Here is a 23,155-nt window from a genome sequence, read left to right as displayed (position 1 = left end):
TTCACATTTTAAAGAACTAATAATTAAATTTACTTTAGGAAGATTAAACTGGTTCATTAAATCTGATGATGCCCACAGTTCCTGACTGATAGTTTCAGTTTCTGTACAAGAGTCACAGTTTTCAGTGTTAAAAAATTTAGTGTCCCTTTTGCTATCACTAGGAAATATTTCTGTATGGAGCTGTGATGGTATATCATTTCCTTGGCAAAACTGGAATGTACCTCACCTATACAGAATAGAACTGACAACCATTGTCTAGTGTCAGTACTAAAGAATAGTTCAAAACATAAAGAAATAAACATCAAAATGAGAGCACAGCAAATCTAGACAAATATTGCAACTTGTCAGCTCTAACTTTGAGCAGTTACGGGGAGATCAGGACCAGATATAAGGGTGTACAAGCACAGTACACAGGTGGGTGACTGGCAACATGTATTAAAATGTCCATAGCACCCAGGTGTGTACAAGCTGTTGTGGGCAGACATGTCTACTGCATTGTTGGAGAGGCACACTGATGCACTGTTAGCACTTAGGGAGAGATACAGCACTGTCTCTTCAGGAATGCACACCATTCAAATAGTTAGTGTTATAACACTTAGTTTTGAATTTCTTAGTTATGCTTGTGTCCCTAGGTAGAGAATAATCTAAAACATATGTCAGTATTCATCTAAGATTCATAAACTTTCTTGTTATTTAAAGTTGCAGTTAATGTCAGTTACTCATGAAGCAACACAATGTGGTCTGCTTTATTCCACTGATGCAGGTTCATTCATAAACAATCTTCAGAATATTCTTAGCTCACAGCTTCCATTTAAGAGTATTGCTAAGTAACACTTCCACATCATGCACAATATTTGCTGTGCCACACACAGTGACACTATAAAACTTATTTATAGAACTAATTCAGTTAATATAATTTATTTATGAAACATTTTTCCTTTAAATAACATTGAAATACTTACATGACTAGATATTTTTTTTAAATATACCTACACTCCATAGTTTGAAATGCCAGTTGCCAATTTATGCTTAAAAGTTTGGGAACTATTCCTGGGTATTGAAGACACAATTAAATTGTCGAGTTGTACATGAAGAAGTTGTTTTAAAATATTTTTCAGTAGAACATTAACACTTGCAGATGTTTATAAATTAATGTAATGTAGATCTCAAAATCTGACTGAAAAATTTTGAAATGTGTTGTCAGTCAGAACATCAGACTATGATGGAAGAACAAATACCCAGCTCTCAGCACCTCTCCAGACCTTTTCAACTGTTGATGGTCTGAAATGATATCTCCTACAGTTTACAAGTTCATTCAAGATGTTGATGACATCACAGAATCTTGGAATCTTGCTGACCATAGTTTGCTTGTGAACAGCATAGAGGCAGTACTTGGACTGTTAGTTTTTCACATAAAACAGCGATTGGAGTGAACGAATGTGATGAATTTAGTCTAAGATTAGTAGATGATTCATCTGAGGCAACTCCCATATAATAAAACAATTCAAAATAGAGAGCTTCAATAGTTATGTATGCTTCAGCAAGTATACAATAGTAACTGTTTCCATCTGTTCCTGTTAAAATCAACATTGTACATCATTACTTTTGATAGTAATGTTGGCCACTGGCTTTCACTTCTTCATTTTGAACCTGAAAAATAAATTACAGTCTTTTATAACACAACTGCACAGTCTGCTTACAGATAATTTCATTCATGGAGATGTAGTATTTTCAGATAGCTTTTGTCAATTTTAGAAAGATAACAAAAAATGTTCTGAAATCTCCCTGACTGTTAATGCATCAAATTTAGTGTAAAATCAGTAATAAACAACTATGTAAGTTTCAGCAGTTAAATGGTCTGGGATCAGCAATTAAAACTGAATATAGTAACACAGCACTAAGAATTTGCAGTGGTGAACACAATTACAAAATAAGTTCCAAGGAAGGATCTGGCAACTGTTTAGCTTCTCACTGAAGAAGTGAATTATAGAACAGAATCTTTGCCATGTGTCAACACACACACACACACACACACACACACACACACACACACACACACCATTCATTCTTAAAATTTTTCACACTGTAATAACATTTGCTTTTTAAGTACTTTTCAGTGTTTGCTTCTGTAGATTTTGTTATAGTCCATGAACTTGGACCATATTTTATTGCTAAGCTTCAAAGCCAGGTAAAAAGGGTGTTTTTTTCAAACAAGTGTATCGTTACACATATGTGGGCGAGTTATTCGTCTACTTAGGGCTGATATTGAGGAGAGCTGAATTTGCTTGCTTGGTTGGGTGCAAGTCGGCAGGACAAGGATGTCACACAGCCGCCCCAGGCGAAGCTAAGGTGCAGAGACATGGAACACATCACTGGAAATGGGTAAATCCCAAAGCTCGGAATATGGACAGCTGTTAATTGTGTTGCCTTTATGTAGGACAGACAATGTCCCAAGAAATGGCGGAGAGTCAGACAAGATGTCTTTTTACAGCTCCACAAGAATCTACAATAATTCAGTGTCAAGTATTGAAGGAAATGTGAATATATATGTGATCTCATAAAAATCAGGTGCTTACAATGACACAACACTATTTTCAGTATCTTTAAAACTTTTAACAATTGGTATCCTGGATGCGAGCACTGCACGATAGCTATCATCTCAGAAAGCAACTCACCTGTATCTTATTTATTTATTGACTTATGACATCTTTTATAATTTATTGCCTCAATGTTTTGTCAGAATGTTGTACCCTCCACATTAACACAGCAAAAGAATACAACATGAGTATCTCATATTGTGTCACACATGTGTGTTTATTTAATGAACAGTTTAATTTTTTTGCCAGTAACTTTATTTAAATATTAATTACAACTGATAATACAAAATCATGGTAATTTCAGAAGTGGTCCGTGACGTGTGTTAGCTGATTCCACCTTTGTAAATCACTACCAGAAGTTGCCTCTGACAAGCAGGCCTAAATAATTGTTCAAGCCATGTTTAACAACACTCTGTGATCATTTATCATGCACACACTTGTGAAAGAATGGTGTCTTATTTATTTATGAACCAGCTAATACTTATGTTTAATGTAAATGATCTGATTGTAACTGAATGTTCATGGCATTTCTTTATTTAAATATTGTTGAACATATTAGTTTAATCCACGAAGTGATCACGTTGTATCAAATCATGTCTGTAGAGATTAAGAACAATGAATTTTTGGTGGGGATGGCCTTCAGCCAATGGAAAAGCAGACAGTGGAGGAACACTATGATTCAGTTTTACAGGTGATTGACTTTGGGTGGTGAATGGCTCCTACAGTGCTACAATACTTTTAACTTTTGAAGGGACTTTATATTTTGAGAGGTCTAAATGTTCTCCGGAGTAACTATTACCACATGTTTTATGGAACTGAGGATACACAGAGTATGAGTTACTATTCTTTGTATTGTGTGTGTCAATTTGTAAATCATCATGTTGAACTCCGAACTGTTTTGAGCTGGGTGAATATTTTGTGTATTATGGTTATGAAATTTACTTAGATATCACATATCTTTGATGACTATTTAGCTTGGGGATTTTACTATCATTCTCATACCATTGTCGTAATGCTCTTAACATAACTGCATTTGATAAGGGTATTTTTTACTGTGTTTCAACTGAATATCATATGATCATTTCGTGTTTACTTGAAAGGTCCTTTCTTGAATAATTATTATTGAACATAATTCTTTGTTTTCTACATCATATATATAGACATTAGAATATAATTCTGTTTATTAAATTATTCATTTAGCTTTTATTTTATATTCCTGTGTATTTTATTAACTCACAGCTATAGCAGTCCACAGACTATTTGACTCCAGGATTACAGCTACAGGTTATTGTTTGCAGTAAATTAGCTGTTGGGCGTAAAAGCAGATGTGTGGCTTGACCCTATGACTACATTGAGCTATTCTTTTTAAACAGAGCCATGCATAGCCCACAGGTAAAGATGCAACTGGTTTGCTTGTGTATAATTAGAAGAGCAATTACACTAGCAGTAACCGTTATATACTGCACGCAACTAAGTCTGCACCAGGGCAACATGTAGTCTGATCTGTACCTTATTTTATAACCCTGCATAAAAGAATTTCCTTCAAAAAGTTGTGTCTTTTCTTAGCTCAAAGAGGAGTATTTCGAACATAAAAATACAAGGAATTTTCATTAAGTCAAGGCTTTTGAATAACAGTTTGCACAATTGCCTATTGATTGTTTCCATCATAGGTATGATGACTTTTTTGTGTAACTTGAACACACTATGGTGGTTTGCTTTTTAGACAACCCAGACATTATGCTGTATCTAACTTGATTACAAAGAATTTTCATTGCATACACAAAACTCTTTAATGAGTTCACTAAGTAATCTATGTGATCAGTTCATGACCAGTTTTTGTTTAGAGTAATGCCAAGAAATTTAATGGTCTGCAGTGATTAGTTCTTTGCCCTCATATTTAACTGTGATTTATGTTCAGCAGTTTGTTAGGTCTTGAAATCTACCATTTGTGTTTTTGTGACGTGCAGTTTCATATAGCATTATTATTTATCCAATTTTCAAGTCCTTGAAGAGTTTGTTTAGTATTATTTGCTAGTTCTTCATTGTTTTTGTAGAAACTACTACTATGGAGCCATCTGCATACAGAATTGTTACAAGGTATATTGTTTATGTAACACAGGAACAGTATGGATCCCTGGAATACACTTGCTTGTCTCTCCTTCCAGCTAGAACATGCTCTCTCATGTTTTTGTTGGGTATACACCCTCTGTTTCCTATTTTAGAGATATGATGAGAACCAGCATGAAGATTTTCCATGGAGACCACAAGCTACTTCAATTTTGTAAAGCAACAACTTGTGGTTTACTTGGTCAATTGCTTTAGTGAGGTCACAAGGTCACTTTTGATACTGGATATGCACAGCTTGTTATCAAAAATACTCTACAGGGAGGATCTCTTATATGTCTCAAGCCAAAATGACAAAGCTTTGAAGAAGTTGTGAGAAAAGCTGTGTTTTTGTAATGGTTTTGTTTGGTCACCACAAGAGCCATACAGTTATGCTCTATAAAAGTTTTGTTGTGGTTATGTTAATATGTTCATTAGTATTTACAACTTTTTTTTACACACAAAGTAAAGCAGGCTATGATTGAGTACAGCCCTTCAGTAATGTGTAACTTGAATCATTTCACACATGTGAAAAGTTTACGAAACACGATATGTGAATATTGCTTATGAAGAAACAGTCACAATCACAAAATATCCTGTATTTAAAATGACCAGTTTTGGCACATACAGGAGGCCATTTCTGATTGATTGCACCATTTGAAGGAGCTGGGGATGTACTGATCAGCTGTGTATTGTCAAGATAATAATTTGATCTAGGTGACACGTTTTTGCTCAGCACATCACCAGCTCCAGAAAATGGCGCAATCAATCTGAACAAGGCCTCCTGTATGTGCTAAAACTGGTCATTTTAAATTAATGATATTTATCAATTGTAACTGTTTCTTCATAAGTAAGATCGCTGTTGGTTAAAGTCATGAAATGTGAATGAATGAGTGCTAAAGTTGTGGAAACATGCCTTGACTTTATTTCAGTATGCTGAATCATGTCAAGTTCTCTATGAAAATCTACTGGCCCATTAGGGTTTGGATGCTTTACCCTTGCAGATGTGTCCTCATATGGTGCCACGAAACATATTAGGACAAATAATTTTCAGTAATTATCAAGAAACTCATTAGTTTAAACACCGGAAAATCCGGGAGGGAATGTAACAATATTATGAAGAAGATAGTTGCTACTCACCATATAGCAGAGGTGCCGAGTTGCATATACACTACTGGCCATTAAAATTGCTACACCACGAAGATAATGTGCTACAGATGCGAAATTTAACCGACAGGAAGAAGATGCTGTGATACGCAAATGATTAGCTTTTCAGAGCATTCACACAAGGTTGGCACTGGTGGCGACACCTACAACGTGCTGACATGAGGAAAGTTTCCAACTGATTTCTCATACACAAACAGCAGTTGACCGGCATTGCCTGGTGAAACGTTGTTGTGATGCCTCATGTAAGGAGGAGAAATACGTACCATCACATTTCCGACTTTGATAAAGGTCGGATTGTAGCCTAGCGTGATTGCGGTTTATCGTATCGCGACATTGCTGCTCACACTGGTCGAGACCCAATGACTGTTAGCAGAATATGGGATCGGTGGGTTCAGGAGGGTCATACAGAACGCCATGCTGGATCCCAACGGCCTCGCATCACTAGCAGTCAAGATGACAGGCATCTTATCCACATGGCTGTAATGGATCATCCAGCCACGTCTCGATCCCTAAGTCGACAGATGGGGATGTTTGCAAGACAACAACCATATGCGCAAACAGTTTGATGACGTTTACAGCAGCATGGACTATCAGCTGTGGTTACCCTTGACGCTGTGTCACAGACAGGAGCACCTGTGATGGTGTACTCAATGACGAACCTAGGTGCACGAATGGCAAAACGTCATTTTTTCGGATGAATCCAGGTTCTGTTTACAGCATCATGATGGTCGCATCCGTGTTTGGCGACATCGCAGTGAACGCACATTGGAATCATGTATTCGTCATCACCATACTGGCGTATCACCCGGCGTGATAGTATGGGTTACATGTCTCGGTCACCTCTTGTTCGCATTTACGACACTTTGAACAGTAGACGTTACATTTCAGATGTGTTATGACCCGTGGCTCTACCCTTCATTCAATCCCTGCAAAATCCTACATTTCAGCAGGATAATGCACGACTGCATGTTGCAGGTCCTGTACGGGCCTTTCTGGATACAGAAAATGTTCGACTACTGCCCTGGCCAGCACATTCTCCAGATCTCTAACTAATTGAATACATCTGGTCAATGGTGGCCGAGCAACTGGCTCGTCACAATACGCCAGTCTTGATGAACTGTGGTATCATGTTGAAGCTGCATGGGCAGCTGTACCTGTACATGCCATCCAAGCTCTTTTGACTCAATGCCCAGGCGTATCAAGGTCGTTATTACGGCCAGAGGTGGTTGTTCTGGGTACTGATTTCTCAGGATCTATGCACCCAAATTGCATGAAAATGTAATCACATGTCAGTTCTAGTATAATATAGACTCCTGGAAATGGAAAAAAGAACACATTGACACCGGTGTGTCAGACCCACCATACTTGCTCCGGACACTGCGAGAGGGCTGTACAAGCAATGATCACACGCACGGCACAGCGGACACACCAGGAACCGCGGTGTTGGCCATCGAATGGTGCTAGCTGTGCAGCATTTGTGCACCGCCGCCGTCAGTGTCAGCCAGTTTGCCATGGCATACGGAGCTCCATCGCAGTCTTTAACACTGGTAGCATGCCGCGACAGCGTGGACGTGAACCGTATGTGCAGTTGACGGACTTTGAGCGAGGGCGTATAGTGGGCATGCGGGAGGCCAGGTGGACGTATCGCCGAATTGCTCAACACGTGGGGCGTGAGGTCTCCACAGTACATCAATGTTGTCGCCAGTGGTCGGCGGAAGGTGCACGTGCCCGTCGACCTGGGACCGGACCGCAGCGACGCACGGATGCACGCCAAGACCGTAGGATCCTACGCAGTGCCGTAGGGGACCGCACCGCCACTTCCCAGCAAATTAGGGACACTGTTGCTCCTGGGGTATCGGCGAGGACCATTCGCAACCGACTCCATGAAGCTGGGCTACGGTCCCGCACACCGTTAGGACGTCTTCCGCTCACGCCCCAACATCGTGCAGCCCGCCTCCAGTGGTGTCGCGACAGGCGTGAATGGAGGGACGAATGGAGACGTGTCGTCTTCAGCGATGAGAGTCGCTTCTGCCTTGGTGCCAATGATGGTCGTATGCGTGTTTGGCGCCGTGCAGGTGAGCGCCACAATCAGGACTGCATATGACCGAGGCACACAGGGCCAACACCCGGCATCATGGTGTGGGGAGCGATCTCCTACACTGGCCGTACACCACTGGTGATCGTCGAGGGGACACTGAATAGCGCACGGTACATCCAAACCGTCATCGAACCCATCGTTCTACCATTCCTAGACCGGCAAGGGAACTTGCTGTTCCAACAGGACAATGCACGTCCGCATGTATCCCGTGCCACCCAACGTGCTCTAGAAGGTGTAAGTCAACTACCCTGGCCAGCAAGATCTCCGGATCTGTCCCCCATTGAGCATGTTTGGGACTGGATGAAGCGTCGTCTCACGCGGTCTGCACGTCCAGCACGAACGCTGGTCCAACTGAGGCGCCAGGTGGAAATGGCATGGCAAGCCGTTCCACAGGACTACATCCAGCATCTCTACGATCGTCTCCATGGGAGAATAGCAGCCTGCATTGCTGCGAAAGGTGGATATACACTGTACTAGTGCCGACATTGTGCATGCTCTGTTGCCTGTGTCTATGTGCCTGTGGTTCTGTCAGTGTGATCATGTGATGTATCTGACCCCAGGAATGTGTCAATAAAGTTTCCCCTTCCTGGGACAATGAATTCACGGTGTTCTTATTTCAATTTCCAGGAGTGTATTTGTCCAATGAATACCCGTTTATCATACGCATTTCTTCTTGGTGTAGCAATTTTAATGGCCTGTAATGTAGGTACAACAAAAAGACTGTCACAAAATAAGAGTTTGGTCAACAAGGCCTTTGTCAAAAATAGATGACATATAACCGCAGTCTGGCAGCCAAAGCCAGACTATGAGCAGCAGCAGCAGTGCATGATGGGTGTGGCAACTGATTTTTTTTTTTGGGGGGGGGGGGGGGGGTAAGGAGGTGGCTGGAGCGAGGAGGGAGAAGGGTAGCAGGATAGGGATGGGCAACGGTCGGTGAAGTGCTGCTGGGGAGTGTTCAGGGAGGAGGTGCAGAGAGGGTAGGACAGCTAGGTGCAGTAGGAAGGGTAGATGGAAGGCTGGGGAGAGGAGGGGGGAGGGGGGTTAGCAGAAAAGGAGAGAAGTAAAAAGACTAGGTGCATTGGTGGAATAGAGGGGTGTGTGGTGCTGGAATGGGAACAGAGAAGGGGCTAGATGGGTGAGGCTAATGACTAATGACTAATGAAGGTTGAGTCAGGAGGATTACAGGTGTGTAGGATATATTGCAGAGAGAGTTCTCAACTATGCAGTTCAGAAGAGCTTGTGTTAATGGGAAGGATCCATATGGTACAGGCTGTGAAGCAGTCATTGAAATGAAGAATGTTGTGTTGGGTGGCATGCTCAGCAACAGGGTGGTCCAGATGTTTCTTGTCTACAGTTTATCGGTGGCAATTCATGCGGACAGAAAGTTGTTGATTGTCAAGCCCACGTAGAATGCAGCAGTGTGGTTTTAATGTAGCTTGTAGATCACATGACTGGTTTTACAGGTAGCCCTGCCTTTCATGGGCTAGGTGATGTCTGTGATCGGACTGGAATATGTGGTGGTGGGAGGATGCATAGGACAGGCCTTGCATCTAGATCTATGACAGGTGTATGAGCCAAGAGTTAAGGGGTTGGGAGCAGAGGTTGTGTAGCGAGGAATGAGTATGTTATATAGATTCGGTGGATGGCAGAATGCCACTGTGGGAGGGTTGGGAAGGATAGTGGGCAGGTCATATCTGATTTTAGGGCACGGAGAGAGGTAGTCGAAACCAGTCCTGGATGGTACTGAATTACAAGGGGAATGCTTCTCTGTGGCCAGACAGTAAAGCCTCAGTGAGACCCTCAATATATTTTGAGAGCAACCACTCATCACTGCAGATGTGACGGCCATGGCTGGCTAGGCTTTATGGAAGAGGCTTTAGGTATGGAATGGGTGGCAGCTACTGAAGTGGAGGCATTGCTGGTGGTTAGTAGATTCGATATGGACAGAGGTACTGATGTAGTCATGTGCGAGGTGGAAGTCAACATTTAGGAAGGCAGTGTGTTGGGTTGAGTAGGACCAGGTAAAGCAAATGGGGGAGGTGTTCAGGTTCTGGAGGAATGTGGATAGGGTGTTCTCACCCTCGACCCAGATCCCAATCATGTCATCAGTGATTCTGAACCAGGTGAGGGGTTTAGGATTTTGGGTGTTTAAGAAGGATTCCTCTAGATGGTCCGTGAGTATTTCGTCATAGGATGGTGCCATGTGATTGCCCATAGGTGAAACCCGGATTTGTTTGTAGGTTATACCTTCAAAGGAGAAGTAATTGTGGGTGAGAACTAGGAAGGAGGTTGTTGGTTTGAAATCCATCAGGCGTTGGGAAAGGTAGTGTGCAATAGCAGAAAGGCTATGGGTGTTAGGGATGTTAGTGTAAAGGGAAGTGGCATCAGTAGTGAAAAGCGGGGCATCATGTGGCAATGGATCGGGGACTGGGGGAGTCGGTGGAGGAAGTGGTTGGTATTTTTTCTATAGAAAGGTACGTGCTGGGTAATAGGCTGAAGGTGTTGGTCTATGAGAGTAGATATTCTCTCAGTGGGGGCCCAGTAATGCCACAATGGACGTCCTGGGTGGTTGGGTTTATGGACTTTAGGAAGCATGTGGATGGTAGGAGTGTGGGGAGTGGTAGGGGTGAGGAGAGAGATGGAGTGCGGGGGAGAGGTTCTGGGTTGGTCTGCAGATTTGAGGAGAGAATGGAGATGCTGCTGGATTTCTGGAATGGAGTCACTGTGACAAGGTTTGTAGGTGGATGTATCCGACAGCTGACGGAGTCCTGTCAGGTAATCCTTGCAGTTCAAAACAACAGTGGTGGAGCCTTTGTCTGCAGGTAGGATTACGAGGTTGGGATCAGTTTTTAGGTGATGGACTGTGGTTCTTTCTGTGGATGTAAGGTTAGTTTGCATGATGAGGGATTTGGGGAATGGGGAGGCAAGGTTTGAGGTTGAGAAATTCTGGAAAGATAACAGGGGGGTGATTTTAGGGCAGTGGGTATGGATCACAGTTGGATGGAGGAGTGAACTGAGTCAGGCAGGGTTCAACATAGGTCTTTGGTTGAGTGTGATTGGTAGGGTTGGTGAAAAACCATTTCCACAGTAGGGACCAGGAGGAGGAGGAGGCAAGGTCTTTAACAAGTCCTACATGATTGAATTTGGCAGTGGGGCAAAAGGTGAGGCCTTTGGAAAGGAGTGATATTTCTGTGGGGTAAGCCTTTTGGATAAGAGGTTTATGACTGTGTTTTGGATCTGTTCAGGTTCTGGATTCTGTGTGGTGGTGAGAGGAAGTTTTGGAGGATGGGGTAAATGTAGTAGGTCTGTGATACAGGGGATGACAGCTATGAGAGGATGTGGCAGAGGTTTGGAGGTTGTTGTAGAGGTGTTGGACAGTGGTATTCCAAGGCAAGAGTAGAAAGTGGGTAGGGTGGAGAGTTTTTTTGAGGTAGCATGCATGTTGCTCTAGTTCCTGGAGGACAAGATTTTCAATGTGTTTTATGAGTTCCAGGAATTTGGGACTGCAAAGCAGGAGAATTTTATGGATGGAGAGAAGGTACTGCAAGGAGGTTTGGGCTTCATTGATATGGTTTTGCAGGACTATGTTGTGAGGGATGGTGGAATCTGAACAGATGGTGGTCATTGTGGAAGGAAGAATGGTAGCCAGAGATGGGTAATTTGATAATAAGACCATTTGGGGGGATTCCATGAGCCAAGCAACAACGCCGGAACAATGTGTGGCACTGGATTCTGGCTAGGGTAAAGGAAAATTTTTCTGTATTGATATAGATGGAAGGAACAAGTATCCATGGTGGTGGGAAAAAATTCAAAAAAATATGCAAGTGATGTAGAATTACATCCGAAAAAATTCTCAGAAACAGACCCAAATATATGGAAAAATCATGAAAATGGTGAAACAGACGAAATGGGGGGACACTAGATGAAATCTGAGTGAGTACAATGATAGCAAAAGGCAAAAACCTACTAGAATTGGCACCTCACTATAATTGGTGTGAATTCACAATGAGATCAAAGAAAAGATATAAATAAAAAATATCTTACTGTGGTTTGCAGGTCAGAGGGTGAATAAGATCGATGAATGGGGACACGAGATGTGATTGGATAAGGTGAAATTAGTAGGTGTGAACTGGGATAGAACGGAGGAGAGGGGAGTGAGGTGCGGAGGCGTTGGCAGGATGAGATACAAGATCCTGTGGCACTGGAAAGGTGCAGGAAATAACACGCACAAATTCAGGAGAGTGATCATTTTGAAGGTGTAGAATTAATGATATAGGTGGGAGTAAAGTGGGACATCAGATGCTGCATCAAGAGTCAGCATGGTCATGTAGCCATCTGTTGTGTGCGGCTGAGATGGTTGACACAGTGTGGCTCCGAGTACCACCCTTCCTTCCACAATGACCACCACCTGTCCAGATTCCACCAATCCTTAGTCCTCACCAACATAATCCTGCAAATCCATATCAATCAAGCCCAAACCTCCTTGCAGTACCTTCTCTCCATCTGTAAAATTCTGATGCTGTGCAGTCCCAAATTCCTGGAACATTGAAACTCTTGCCCTCCAGGAACTAGAGCAACATGCATGCAACCTCAATAAACTCTACACCCTGCTCACTTCCTACTCCCGCCTCGGAGTACCATTGTCCAACAATTCTAAAACAATCTCCAAACCTCTGCCACATCTCCTCATAGCTGACAAACTCTGTCTCACAGATCTACTACATTTACCCCACCTTCCAAAACTCCCTCCCAGCTCCAGACAGAATCCAGACCCTGAACAGACCCAAAACACAGTCATAAACCTTTTCTCCTAAAGACTTAGCCCCACATAAATATCAGTCCTTTCCAAAGGCCTCACGTTTTGCCCCATTGCCAAATTAAATCATGCAGAACTTTTTCACCACCAACCCTACCAATCACACTCAATCAGAGACCTGTGTTGAACCCTGCCTGACTCAGTTAACTCCTCCATCCAACTGTGATCCACACCCACTGCCCTCAAATCACCCCCTCTTAACTTTCCAGAATTTCTCAATCTCAAACCTTGCCTCACCATCATTCCCCAAATCCCTCAACATTCAAACTAACCTTACATCCGCAGAAAGAACCAGTCTGCCACCTAAAAACTGATCCCGGCCTTGTAATCCTACCTGCTGACAAAAGCTCCATCGATGTTGTTTTGAACTGCAAGGATTACCTGACAGAAGGACTCTGTCAGCTGTCAGATACATCCACCTACATACCTTGCCACAGTGACTCCATTCCAGAAATCCAGCAGCATCTCCATTCTCTCCTAAAATCCATAGACCAAACCCAGAACTTCTCCCCCGCAGTCCATCTCTCTCCTCACCCCTACCACTCCCTGCAATCCTATTGTCTACATGCTCCCTAAAGTCCATAAACCCAACTACCCATGACACCCCATTGTGGCCTCACTGAGAGAATATCTGCTCTTGTAGACCAACACTTTCAGCTTATTACCAGAACATACCCTTCTATATAAAAGATACCACTCATTTCCTCCACCAACTCTCCACAGTTCCTGTTCCATTATCTCACAGTGCCCTCCTTTTCACTATTGATGCCACCTCCCTTTACACTAACACCCATGGCCTTTCTGCTATTGAACACTATCTTTACCAGTGCCTGACGGGTTCCAAACCAACAACCTCCTTCCTAGTCACCATGGCCAACTATATCCTCACCCACAATTACTCCTCCTTTGAAGGTATTACCTACAAACAAATCCAGGTTTTAGCAATGGGCAATCACATGGCACCATCCTACACTAACCTATTCATGTGCCAGCTAGAGGAATCCTTCCTAAACACCCAAAATCCTAAACACCTCATCTGGTTCAGAATCACTGATGACATCATTGGGATCTGGGTCTAGGGTGAGAACACCCTATCCACATTCCTGCAGAACCTGAACACCTTCTCCCTCATTCGCTTCACCTGGTCCTACTCAACCCAAAAGCCACAATTCTCGATGTTGACCTCCACCTCAAACATGGCTACAGCAGTACCTCTGTCCACATTAGACCTACTAACCTCCACTTCGACAGCTGCCACCCGTTCCATACCAAAAGCCTCTTCCAACCTAGCCAGCCATGGCCTTCACTTCTGCAGTGATGAGCAGTTGCTCTCAAAATAAACTGAGGGTGTCTCTGAGGCCTTTAGTGACCATAATTATCCTCCCAAACTTGTAGAAAATCAAATTTCCCATGCCTTATCTTTTCAATCACTCACCGTCCAACCATAGAGGAGCATTCCCTTTGTAACTCAGTACAATCCAGGACTGGAGCAAATGAATTACATTCAGCACCAGGGTTTCAACTGCCTCTCATCATGCCCTGAAATCAGAAATGTCCTGTCCACTATCCTTCCCACCCCTCCTATAGTTGTATTCTGCCATCCACCATATCTATACAATATACTCATCCATCCCTACACAACCTCTGCTCCCAACCCCCTTACCTCTTGGCTCATATTCCTTTAATAAACCTACAGGCAAGACCTGTCCTATACATCCTCTCACCACTACATACTCCAGTCCGGTCACAAACATCACCTACCTCATCAAAGGCAGGGCTACCTGTGAAACCAGTCAAGTGATTTTCAAGTTAAGCTGTAACCACTCTGCTGCATTCTATGTGGCCAAGACAACTAACAACTGTCTGTCTGCCATGAATGGCTACCGACAAACTGTAGACAAGAAACAATTGGACCACAGTGTTGCTGAGCATGCCACCCAACACAACATTCTTCATTTCAATGACTACTTCTCAGCCTTTGCCATATGGATCCTTCCCACTGGCACCAGCTTTTCTGAATTATACAGGTGGGAACTCTCTCTGCAAGATATCCTACACTCCTGTAATCCCCATGGTTCAACCTTCATTAGTCATTAGCCTCACCCATCTAATCCCTTCCCTGTTCCCATTTCAGCACTACACAGCCCTCTATTCCACCAATGCACCCAATCTTTTTACATCTCTCTTTTTCTGCTAACCCCCCCCCCCACCCCTTTCTCCACTGCCCTCCTTCTAATTTCCCTACTGCACCTAGCTATCCTACCCTTTCTTCACATTGCCCCTGTACACTCCCCAGCATCACTGCACTGTCTGCCACCCCTACCCTGCTATCCCTCCCCATCGCAGCTGCCTTGTTACCCCCACTTAGTTGCTTCTTGCATCATGCACTGCTGCTGCTGCTGCTTGTATTGATAAAGGTCTTGTTGACTGAAAGCTTATTTTGTGACAGTCATTTTGTTGTGCCTATCTGCACTCAGCATCTGTGCCGTGTGATGAGTAGCAACTATCCTTTTCATAATAATGTTACAACTCATTAGTTTAGTGTCATAGGCAGAGTTAAGGATTAGGGATGCAGCATAATTCATTGTCAGTATCACTAAAATTTTGTGTTTAGAAACATCTCCATAAATAGGTATTTTTTATGATATTGTCTTTCAGCAATACCTAGAATGCAAAACACTTTCTTCGGTTCACAGAGTAACATAATTAGCTTGATATTAATTCTGCCCCATATACACCATTATTCAGTTCTGTACACTTACTTGCACTGAAGAAGATTCTGCCAGTAATGGTGAAGGTGTGCATTCTATATTTGACAGTTATAATAATAATAATAATAATAATAATAAAATTTCTAATTTTTTACAGATTAAAACACATAAAGTTGCCTGAGGTAGATGACAATCACATGTCGGTATTGCAATGAGAAACCCAGTCTATCTGATTTAATTATCAAAGCCTTTGTTGAGACTTACTATTTGGGCATTTTCGGCACTGAATTCATTGTAACTAAATTAGTATACTCAAATGTCCTTACTTGTTCCTGAAAAAGTTCTTAAGAGATGTTTCTTCAGATTTCTTCATTTTAATAGTATCATCAGTTTTTACGCTGCTGTTACAGTCTTGAGCAAGCTAAAACAAGAAGACAGATTGTTTGAAGTTTATGTAGATGACCCTGATTAAATAACTGCCTACTCAAACGTGATATTATTGCACTTGGCCATTACAAATAACATGTGAAGACATTGCGTTAAACAAATACAGTGGTAACTGTTAATGCTTGCAGGTCAGTTGTGCATATACTATCAGTGCCAATTACACGCTGCCTCATGATAAGGAGATCAAAATGCCATCCTCCCAATTGCAATAATATCATGGTTGACTAATGCTTCAAATTAAAAATAAAAATTTTGATTCACTTGATGAAGTATGAATGATCATGTAAACAAAAATACGTTAGTGTCCCCAAACTGAAGTGACAGTAAGAGTCACAAATAAGGTATGTAAGTTGTAATAGTAAAGAAATACAGATAATAAATCACAGAATTCAGATAATTAGAAAACTGTAAAATTATTTGCTTTAATTAACTTACTGACTGCAATGCTTCACATGCATTGCACCATTTTTCATACTCTTCATTTGGTGCTTGCATATATTTTAACACTGCTTCGGCAAGTAGATTGAAACGAGTTGCTCTTTGCATGGGCAACATTAAAAATGAATATAAAGGAAATTTTTCACATTTCTCATCATCCTCAATTTTTTTCAGCGCTGCAGCGAATCTCTTGTTTTTCATCCTTAAACAATAAAGAATCTCTTGTAAAGATAATTAATTTGGATTTCAAACATAGGTAAATCTATTTATTCTGCATTTCATCTAGTGTTTGTTTAACAACTGTATCTGGACTTCCTGTACTTACAGTTGCCGTAAGCGTTTTTCAATGATCTGCAGATTCTCACAGTACTTCACATATACTCCAAAATATTGATTTGCATGATGTATAATTGTATCTGCCATTTTTGTGAGCTGGAGATCTCTTTCCCAAACAGTTACCAAGTCCTTTAGGAAGTTTTGGGAACAGTTTTTTACTAAAAAAAAAAAAACATTTAATTGTTTGAATTTTGACTTTTGAAACTATGAAAAAGAAAGAAAAATCCAAACAGAAACTGAATTTAAGCCTGACCTACGTATTTTTCAGTCATATTTTACAGTGAGACTGTGATAACATTTTAGATTGGTCATGTCAGGCGCAATATGATATTAAGTTTGACAACAACAAGTTAGGCAAATCAGTGCTTATTACTCACATCATCAGTTCTGGATTGTTTGTTGCCTGTTTATTACACATTTCAATGTTCTTAACAATGGTGTCTGAGTACAAGTGAGAGTGCTATTACATATCTGTATGGTCAAGGCTGTTGTCATTCTTTTTATTGTTATATATATCTGTTAGAGGTAATAATATTTACAGTGCTTTTGTTGTCAGGGTTCAAGCTGGGTGACGTATCATTAGGCTGTGAAGGGATGACTACCAGTGTTAGACTTACCATAAAGCAATACACACACGTGTTCACCTAATAGCACCCAAGGCAATGCTTCCATCCAGCAACTGTCATGACACACAATGGTGACTTTAAGTGTACAGTGCTGCTGTTCCATGAGACCATTGCTTTGTGGATGGTAGGCTGTTGTGTGGTAACGTCATACACCACAGAGGTTGCATAGTTCATTAAATATGACTGCTTCAAACTATTGTCCTTAGTCAGTTGTTACAGAGATCAGGCAGCAGAAACATCATATCCATGTGTCGACAAATGCTCTTTCTGTTATCTCTGCTATAATATCCAGAGGGGAATGGTTTCCACCCAGCACATCACGCAGCCGAGGACAGAGAATATATAATGATAGCTCTCAGACTCAGAAGAGACCCTACCATGTCAAGTCGGACATGCTGAAACTGACCTTTTGGAATCTCAAAATAAGTGAATGTTGGCTGTGCGTGATGACACACTTTTGCTGTGCTGACATGCTGTTGACATACATGTCCAGCCTTGGCAATCCTCTTCGGCATTGGGCCATACAAACAGGTTCATGAAAAGCCATGTTGACAGGCATATGTCAGGGAGCAAAGGATTGTGGAGTTGGTCGATTTTGTGAAACATAAGACAGTACTTGCTTGATAGATCCAGGGATGGAACAAAGTTCTGTATGTAAATTCACTGTAGAATATTGAGGTAGGTCCATAATTTGTTGTTCTTGCAACTGCAACTCTGTTAATTTATTGCAGCTAACACAGGTGTAGAAGACTTTTATTCTTGACAGATAGTCTGGGATGATGATGTACACTCCTTGGGGATTTCTGACATCAGATGTAAATTGCACTATATTGATGAGGTGACAGAACTGAGGGTAGGAATCTTTTGAAGGGTTGCATATCAAGTCCACTAAAGATCGGTGGTCTGACCTCTACATCATATTTAAACTGATGAGCCACTTCCTATGCCGCCAATATTCACAATCATAGGTGGACCACTTGCACTGAGAATCTGTCAGTTTACAAGGGGCAAAAGAGACACACCCCAATGGCACAGTCGCTCATGTCTATTATAATCCTCAATTGGTCGTTATGTGGTGGGTGCACTAAACTCAAGGCATGTATGAGAGAGACTTTAATTTTGTCAAAGTCGTACTTCATATATGGAGTCCACTCGACCATGCACTTACCACTCAAGTTCTTGTCAGCTAGAACTTTTGTGAGCAATGCCCGTATGGCAGCAACATTAAGGAGGTGTCAATGATACAAGTTAATTGTGCCAATAAAGTGGCACACTTCATGGTAAACTTGTGGTTGAAGTATTTGCTTAATGGACACTGTTCATTGTGGAATAGCATGGATACCAGCAGCATTGTCCAGGTAGCCAAGGAAGACTACTTCAGTTTGTTAATGATGACACCGTTGTCAGTAAGTGCATTGAGAATTTGTTTGAGATGCAGTTCATGCTCATCTTGTGAAGGGGAGAAAATTAGAATGTCACCCAAATATGCATAGCAAAAATGGAGCTTAAACAGGATGCTATCAATAAACTGTTGCCAGGTCTGGGCCATGTTTTTGAGGCCACAAGACATGTACAGAGATTTATATAAACCAAAGGGCACGATGATGCCAGTTTTTTTAATGTCTTATCTGCAAGTGTACCTTATTGCAGTGTAAGACACTGAAAACCAAGGTGTCCTTGTCATAGTGAGTGAAGTCTTTAACGTTGGGGATCAGGTAGCTATTAATGATGGTGCAAGCATTTGAGACCTGCAGCATTCACATAGCCTAACTGTGCCACTAATTTGATAGGGGAAGCTCATGAACTACCAGAACGTTGCATGATTCTGGCTTGTAGTAGTTCATCAGCTGTTTTGGCCATGTGGAGCTTGTCTGGTGGTAACTGCCATGGTCTGCGGTGGACAGGAGAGTGTGGGGTGGTGGTAACCTTGTGGACAATCCTGTTGCACATAGCATTTTGTATAAATTGTAATCATGGCTGTGTGGTGAGCAAGGTAAACACCTGAGTCAACATGGAAGGCATATTAACAGGATACGCATTACTAACATTGGTTGTATGTGGAGGCAGCATCGTCATGTGTGGTGTGGTGGTAGGTGTCCCTGCTGTACGGCATTTCAGCTGAGAAGCTGCAGTGGAGTTGGTGGGAACAGATGGATGAGAATTTGCATCAGAACAGAAGCCAGATGGTGACGTATGGTAGTGATCTCATCTGACAATGTACAACTGGTTCATCATGATTCATTTTCATACTGTAGGCATGACCTTGTGTCAAAGTAACATTGTTAGATTATTGCTGTTGGGCCAGTGATGTGATGCAGTTGTGCAGTATCATTGAAATCCATCACTCATACCAATGTACTGCATGCCTTCCCAGAGAAAAGTAACAGAAGCCCTCCCTGACAACAAGGGCATGCAACTGACAACACGAGGAATGAAGTGACCCACTGTCTTAGGTTGTAATGTGCTGTGTGCTAAATTCAATGTTGGCCGGAAGTCCAGGGGGCGAGATGCTAATGTCCAAACCCACATAAAGAAAATATTGTCTATGTATATGGTCAATGACATAGGCTTCCACTCTGCAGAAGGTGCAGCATATGGCATTTCATTGATATGTTGCAAGGTGAGGTGATTTTATTTACAGCTGTGATCCTATTTGCCGGTAGCAGATCACGCAATACTTTTCGGTAATAACATTGTGGTTGGCAATTGTGTGCCATGTCACCAAACTGCTTGTGGAACCAGAAGAGTTGTTGCTGTACAGGAATGTCACTATGCAAGGCACGATTGCTAATTGCATGAATGTCTGTTGTGGTTGGCTGAAAGTCACCGTTCCCTGTAGTGAAATTGACATAATGCTCAGTGCTGGTCATGTGTGGTCAGTCTGGTTTGGCTGTGTCTAGGTGTTTGGTACGGCATAGCTGCTGTGAGTCATGGTCAGAGGCATTGTTATCTGTGTTGTTCATACAGTGTCACTGTTGCAAAACAGTAAAATATAATATCAACATCCTTTACGGCGATCCTCATTTTTGTGAAATCATCACAAGATTTACTTGAGGTGAGAGCTTGATGATCCAGAGACTCCAAATTGTGTGGTCATGGATGAGGTTAATATCCACCAGTGTATGAACTCAGTGTCAAAGTTATGAAGTAATCCTGTTCCTCAGGTGTTCTCATAGGTGACTTGTTTTAACTGCTGCTCTGGTTGTCTGTGAAAGGTGTTGAAGTAGTGCAGCCATTGTGGTGTTGTATTTATTGTTATCCAGGAGAGCCAGAATAATATTACTGATTATGTCAGCACGTTCACCGAAATGGCTGAGCAAAACGACGGACTGTACTTTGTCGTCTGAGAGGCCATGGGTGGGCAGCATGCACTCAGCATCAGAAACCACATTGCAGGTTGGTCTGGGTAAAATGGAGGCAGCTGAAGTTGTGAACAAAAATGAGTGGTAAAGTTTTTGGTGCACGGTGCACTAATTACCGTAGCAATGTCAAGAGGCACAACAGAAGAGTTCACAGTATACATATACAGTGCAGGTGTAAGTTTGGTAGTATTGTCTAGAAACAGCCCAACTGGTTGGACCACATAATCTGGTGCAAATGGGTCGAGTGAGGTTGGACATGACACAGTAGGGACTTCATCATTGGCAAACATTCAAGAATTTTCAAGTCCAAGAGTCTGGTGCACAATACTGGAATGATATGCATGGAAAGTGAAGTCTGGAATGAAACCACTCAATATATTGTCTGTAGGGATACACTGTTCGATACTATACGTAGCATTGTTAACACTTGTGACAATGCACTGAGGGTGATTGTTTTCCTGCTTGAACAACATTGGTTGCTGAGTATTTCTCTGTGAATCATTAAACACCCTCTGTATGAAAATCACTGTCTTGTCATAGTAATTTCACTGCTCAAACGTTACAAAATGGCTATATTTTCAACGCACAGTACCCAAAATGGGAATGTAGAAGCATTCAAATGAGCCATATGCAGTTGTTGCAGTTCAACAATGTGGATTTTACCCCAGGATGGGATAAATGTAATGTGTAGCAATGACACAGTTACGTATAGCATGCACTTTATTTCATAACCGACACAGGACAAATATACATCTAAGTTCACAGCAGGAATAAAGCACACTGAATCATAGGTTTTCAGATATTTCACACCAGGTCACTGTCAGTAGCCTGACAGTTTGTTCTCTGCAGCAGCCACTGTCATTGGTGGAGTCCTCCCATTTACATATTATATCTTTTCATCTGTTTTCAAAACAAAAGAAGACATACAGCACTGTAACCTGATAATATGTACAGACAAACCCAAAAATTAAAAATTCATCACTCTTGCTAACATATTTTCTTGCTTTTCAATTACATTTGACAATTTCAAATGCACTCAATGGTTGCTCTCTGTGATCAACACACCTAGAATGTCTTTTGATTCATGGACATTTACAGTATGTGATCAAAAGTACCCATACATCACCAAAAACATACGTTTTTGATATTAGGTGCATTGTGCTGCCACTTACTGCCAGGAACTCCATATCAGCAACTTCAGTACTCATTAGATATCATGAGAAAGCAAATGGGGCACTCTGTGGAACTCACGGACTTCAAACATGGTCAGGTGATTGGGTGTCACTTGTGTCATATGTCTGTATGTGAGTTTTCTACACTCCAAAACATCCCTAGATCCACTATTTCTGATGTGATAGTGAAGTGGAAACATGAAGGGACATGTACAGCACAAAAGTGTACAGGCCAACCTTGACTGCTGACTGACAGAGACCGCCGACAGCTGAAGAGGGTCATAATGTGTAATAGGCAGATATCTATCCAGACCATCACAAATGAATTCCAAATTGCATCAGGATCCACTGGAAATACTATGACAATTAGGCGGGAAGTGAGATTTCATGGTCGAGCGGCTGCTCATAAGCTACACATCATGCCAGTAAATGGCAAATGACACCTTGCTTGGTGAAAGGAGTGTAAACATTGAATGGTTGAACAGTGGAAAAATGTTGTGTGGAGTGACAAATCATGATACATGATGTGGCGATCTGATGGCAGGGCGTGGGTATGGCAAATGCCCGGTGAATGTCTTCTGCCAGCGTGTGTAGTGCCAACAGTGAAATTCGGATGCAGTGGTGTTATGGTGTTGTGTTTTTCATGGAGGAAACTTGCACCTCTTGTTGTTTTGCGTGGCACTATCACAACACAGGCCTATATTGATGTTTTAAGCACCTTCTTGCTTCCCACTGTTGAAGAGCAATTCAGGGATGGCGATTGCATCTTTCAACATGATTGAGCATCTGTTCATAGTGCACAGCCTGTGGCAGAGTGGTTACACTACAATAACATCCCTGTAATGGACTGGCCTGCACAGAGTCCTGACCTGAATCCTAATAGAACACTTTTGGGATGTTTTGGAACGCTGACTTCATACCAGGACTCACCGACCGACATCGATACCTCTCCTCAGTGCAGCACTCCATGAAGAATGGGCTGCCATTCCCCAAGAAAGCTTCCAGCATGTGATGGAACATATGCCTGCAAGAGTGGATTTCCAGCATTACCAATGGAGAGCCCCACGAACTTGTATGTCATTTTCAGCCAGGTGTCCGGATACTTTTGATCAAGAGCCAGAGTAAATTGCCTTCTGCTGCTTACTGGAAATAGCAGAATGATTCTCAATGCAATAAGCGAATTAAAAATATTATGTCAACTTATTTTCTTTCATGTAGGATAAGATTCCCAATGGATTCAGCAGTCTGTAATTCAATTACTAAAATCTTTATACATTTTCAG

At 42.0% G+C, this 23,155-nt stretch overlaps 1 protein-coding gene across 2 annotated transcripts in view; it reads right to left on the bottom strand.

The window, feature by feature from the left end:
* Positions 1-54: 54 nt before the first annotated feature.
* Positions 55-23,155, bottom strand: part of LOC126177062 (uncharacterized) — a 219,159-nt gene continuing 196,058 nt past the window's right edge. For both annotated transcript variants that reach the window (XM_049924298.1, XM_049924299.1), the window contains 4 exons: positions 16,703-16,871; positions 16,375-16,579; positions 15,819-15,913; positions 55-1,650 (listed from right to left, as the gene is read on the bottom strand). In XM_049924298.1, coding sequence (XP_049780255.1) covers positions 1,632-1,650; positions 15,819-15,913; positions 16,375-16,579; positions 16,703-16,871 — 488 coding nt within the window. In that variant the 3' untranslated portion in view covers positions 55-1,631. The remainder of the gene's footprint in view (positions 1,651-15,818; positions 15,914-16,374; positions 16,580-16,702; positions 16,872-23,155) is intronic.

Source organism: Schistocerca cancellata, chromosome 3 (assembly GCF_023864275.1).
Source record: "Schistocerca cancellata isolate TAMUIC-IGC-003103 chromosome 3, iqSchCanc2.1, whole genome shotgun sequence".
Taxonomy (NCBI): domain Eukaryota; kingdom Metazoa; phylum Arthropoda; class Insecta; order Orthoptera; family Acrididae; genus Schistocerca; species Schistocerca cancellata.
This window is presented reverse-complemented; position numbering and strand designations above follow the sequence as displayed.